This window comes from Cenococcum geophilum, assembly GCF_001692895.1.
Source record: "Cenococcum geophilum 1.58 unplaced genomic scaffold K441scaffold_17, whole genome shotgun sequence".
In the NCBI taxonomy this organism is placed as follows: Eukaryota; Fungi; Ascomycota; class Dothideomycetes; order Gloniales; family Gloniaceae; genus Cenococcum; species Cenococcum geophilum.
Window position 1 is genome coordinate 1064999 of NW_027137575.1, and position 3148 is coordinate 1068146.

Here is a 3148-nt window from a genome sequence, read left to right on the forward strand (position 1 = left end):
AAGGCGCCCTCCACGCGTTTATTATAGCATTTTATAGTATTTGTTTATAAAATCTTACAAGAAATTAGATTAATATTTGTTACGTAATCGCTCACTGCCTATCTTCTATTGGCTAAATCAGCCCTATACGGTCCTCCCCCTAATACGGCAGAAGATTAAGATTCTAATTATATAGTGAGCCCCGCCCTTTATAGGGTAACGGCTTATAAAGGACATAAGGGTCGTTAAGGCGCTAGTAGTAAGCGAGCTAATAGCGATTTTTTATACCGGGCATAGAAAATCCTAATTGGTTACACTACTGCTGCTACTACCCTACTGCGCTACTACTACCCTACTACTGCCCTGCTACTACCCTACTACCCTACTATTACCCTGCCGCTACCGCTGCCGCTACTACTATATTATCCCTACTAGAGTTTAGCAACACCTCCAGATATATAATATTAGTAGTAGCAGCATCGCCTCCTTACGGCAGTAATAGCGAAAGCCTATATATATCCGTTACTCTTAATAGTGCAATATATAGCTGCCTATACGTAAAGACTGGTATACGTAAATTAGCCCCAACAGAGTTAAAAGACTACCCCTATAACTTATTTATAGTTATAGCAAAGCATAGCTAAATTAAAAACTGCCTTCTACTAATAATAAACGGCAGTTTTCCCTTTATAGAGGTAAGCTTAATATAAGGGATTAGCCGCAGCTAGCTGTAAAAGCTGCTACTAAGCATCCGAGCTTTAATACAGCGGCGGCCTAGGCGCGTAATAACTATATAGGTGCCATTATAGAGCCCTTCCTTAGGGTAGAGGTTCCGTAAAAAAAATTATAGGCGCGCCTATCTTTAGGGAAAGCTTTAACGGGAGTAGGCTATTAGAGTTAAATAACTGCAGGAGCTCTACTAGCGGCAGTTCTATATAACCCTCTTCTCCTCTATTTTACTCTATAGAGTCTATAGAATAAAAGGTACTTAGGGAGCCGTAGAGCTGCATAAGGATAGCTTTATTAATCTTAGCAACGGTATTATTTCGAATAGTTAGGATAGCGCAATTACGGAAGACATCTAAATTATAGTATACCCGCGTAAGTAGAAATGGAGGGTATATATACCCATAAAAGGATTCTTAGGATTTCTATTTTCCGGGAACGCATTATGGTGGTGTATAAATCCTGCGCTAACAGGGATCCCGGTGCAATCTGTGGCCTGGGTTGTTCTTGGCATCAAGGGAAAAGTCCCTCCTAAAGCAGCGGGCAAACCCTCCAGATTCGGCAGCGAATTTCCCGTCAACCTGCGTTGAGGTGTAACCTTGCGTGTGGCCATGATTCAACCTTGTTTTGATTAAACACTGGAATGTGTCTGCGAATCCATGAAGATGGACGATCAGCATGGCCGCCGCTCCTTGCCTATATCTTCCCGCTCGGGACGGCTTTTCCGCTTTGCTGTTTTCTCAGTTATTTTGTTCTTATGTATTTGTGCGATGAAGCGTGAGCAAATTCTCTGGCTTTTGACGGTTTCTACGGGTGCTTCTGCAGTCCCTGTTGTGATTATGCAGGAATTCCTGCCGCTGCGGTTTTCGGGAAATGGAACTTTTCAGATTGCAGTCTTTGAAGATTTGCATTATGGAGAAGGTGAGATCTAAGCTTTCATTCATCATGCTACATGTGCTACAGCTTTTTGCTCACTACATGATTCATTTTTTCAGCGGAGGACCTGGACTGGGGACCAGCCGCCGACGTCAAATCCACTAGAGTGATGAACACCATATTAGATGCTGAATTACCCAACTTGGTTGTTCTAAATGGAGACCTCATTACTGGCGAAAACACATTTCTAGAGAATTCCACCCATTACGTTGACGAAATTGTCGCGCCGCTCGTCCGGCGCGGCATCCCCTGGGCATCTACATATGGCAACCATGATATCGAATACAATCTATCTACTCAAGCCTTGCTAAAGCGAGAAAACCGGTATCCACTTAGCCTTACGCGGAGCATGATTCAAGGTCCAAATGCAGGGGTGTCAAATTACTACCTGCCAGTTTATTCGTCTGATCTTACGAATCCGACGCTGAGGCTTCTACTATGGTTCTTTGATAGTCGCGGAGGGAAAGCATTCCAGGAACTTGACGAGAACGGTAATGAAGTATTTGTGCCAGGGAATGTAGACGATTCGGTATGTAAAGTTTTCTCGTCGCCAATTTAGTACCTCAATTATATGGAGAACACCCCCCTAATAATACAGGTCGCGCAATGGTTCACCTCTACGAACGCTGCCCTCCAGCAGCGCTACAACCGCACCATTCCCTCCCTCGCTTTTGTGCACATCCCGGTTCACGCTAGCTTCTCGTTCCAGCAGGAAGGCGTCGACGCGCATAAAGAGCCCGGCATCAACGACGACAATCCCATGGCCCACCAGGGCATCACTTGCGTCGACAACGTGTGCACTTACACCGGCCAGGACATTCCGTTCATGTCGGCGCTCGCTAATACGCCTGGCATGATGGCTATGTTCAGCGGTCATGACCATGGCAACGACTGGTGCGCCTTTCTCCTCTTATCTTCTAATCATGTGGCTTGGGCTGACAGTGCTTATGCAGGTGCTTCAGGTGGGACTCACGGTTACCTGATATGAACATCACGGGCAATGGGATGGCGCTGTGCTTTGGGCGGCACAGTGGGTATGGTGGGTACGGGTCCTGGACTCGGGGGAGTCGGCAGATCTTTCTGGATGAGAGCACCCTGGGGAAATCTGTGGAGACGTGGATTAGGTTGGAGGATGAGAGTATTTCGGGAGCGGTAATACTTAACAGTACCTATGGGCTGGACGATTATCCCGCTGTAAATAAGACATTCACATAGAAAATTGGCTAATATACTTATGTTCTCGGCATGTGATGGCAGTAGATGAGTATCCCATTGACACGGTGAAAGTCTGTCTGCACCGCAATTTTAGCGTATATGCGAGGGTCACTATTTTGTGGAAGAGTATTGTAGCTGGCTTGCGTAAACCATGCAGCCTAGGTGTACTCCAAGAAGCTTTCTTGGGATAAGAATGATATTAAGCATGGAGGCTTAAACATTAGCAGAACACTATTTTTAGTTTAGCATAGCCAGAGATCATTCAATGTCAGCTAACGCAGCGAGGGGACTT

The 3148-nt window shown here is 45.5% G+C and overlaps 1 protein-coding gene across 1 annotated transcript; it reads left to right on the top strand.

The window, feature by feature from the left end:
* Positions 1 to 1475: 1475 nt before the first annotated feature.
* On the top strand, positions 1476 to 2856 carry K441DRAFT_556732 (Metallo-dependent phosphatase; the record flags this gene model as incomplete). The annotated part of the gene is made up of 4 exons (XM_067643343.1): positions 1476 to 1626; positions 1701 to 2170; positions 2240 to 2535; positions 2595 to 2856. 4 exons carry the CDS (start codon positions 1476 to 1478, stop codon positions 2854 to 2856), a joined length of 1179 nt encoding a protein of 392 aa, XP_067504813.1.
* Positions 2857 to 3148: the final 292 nt, after the last annotated feature.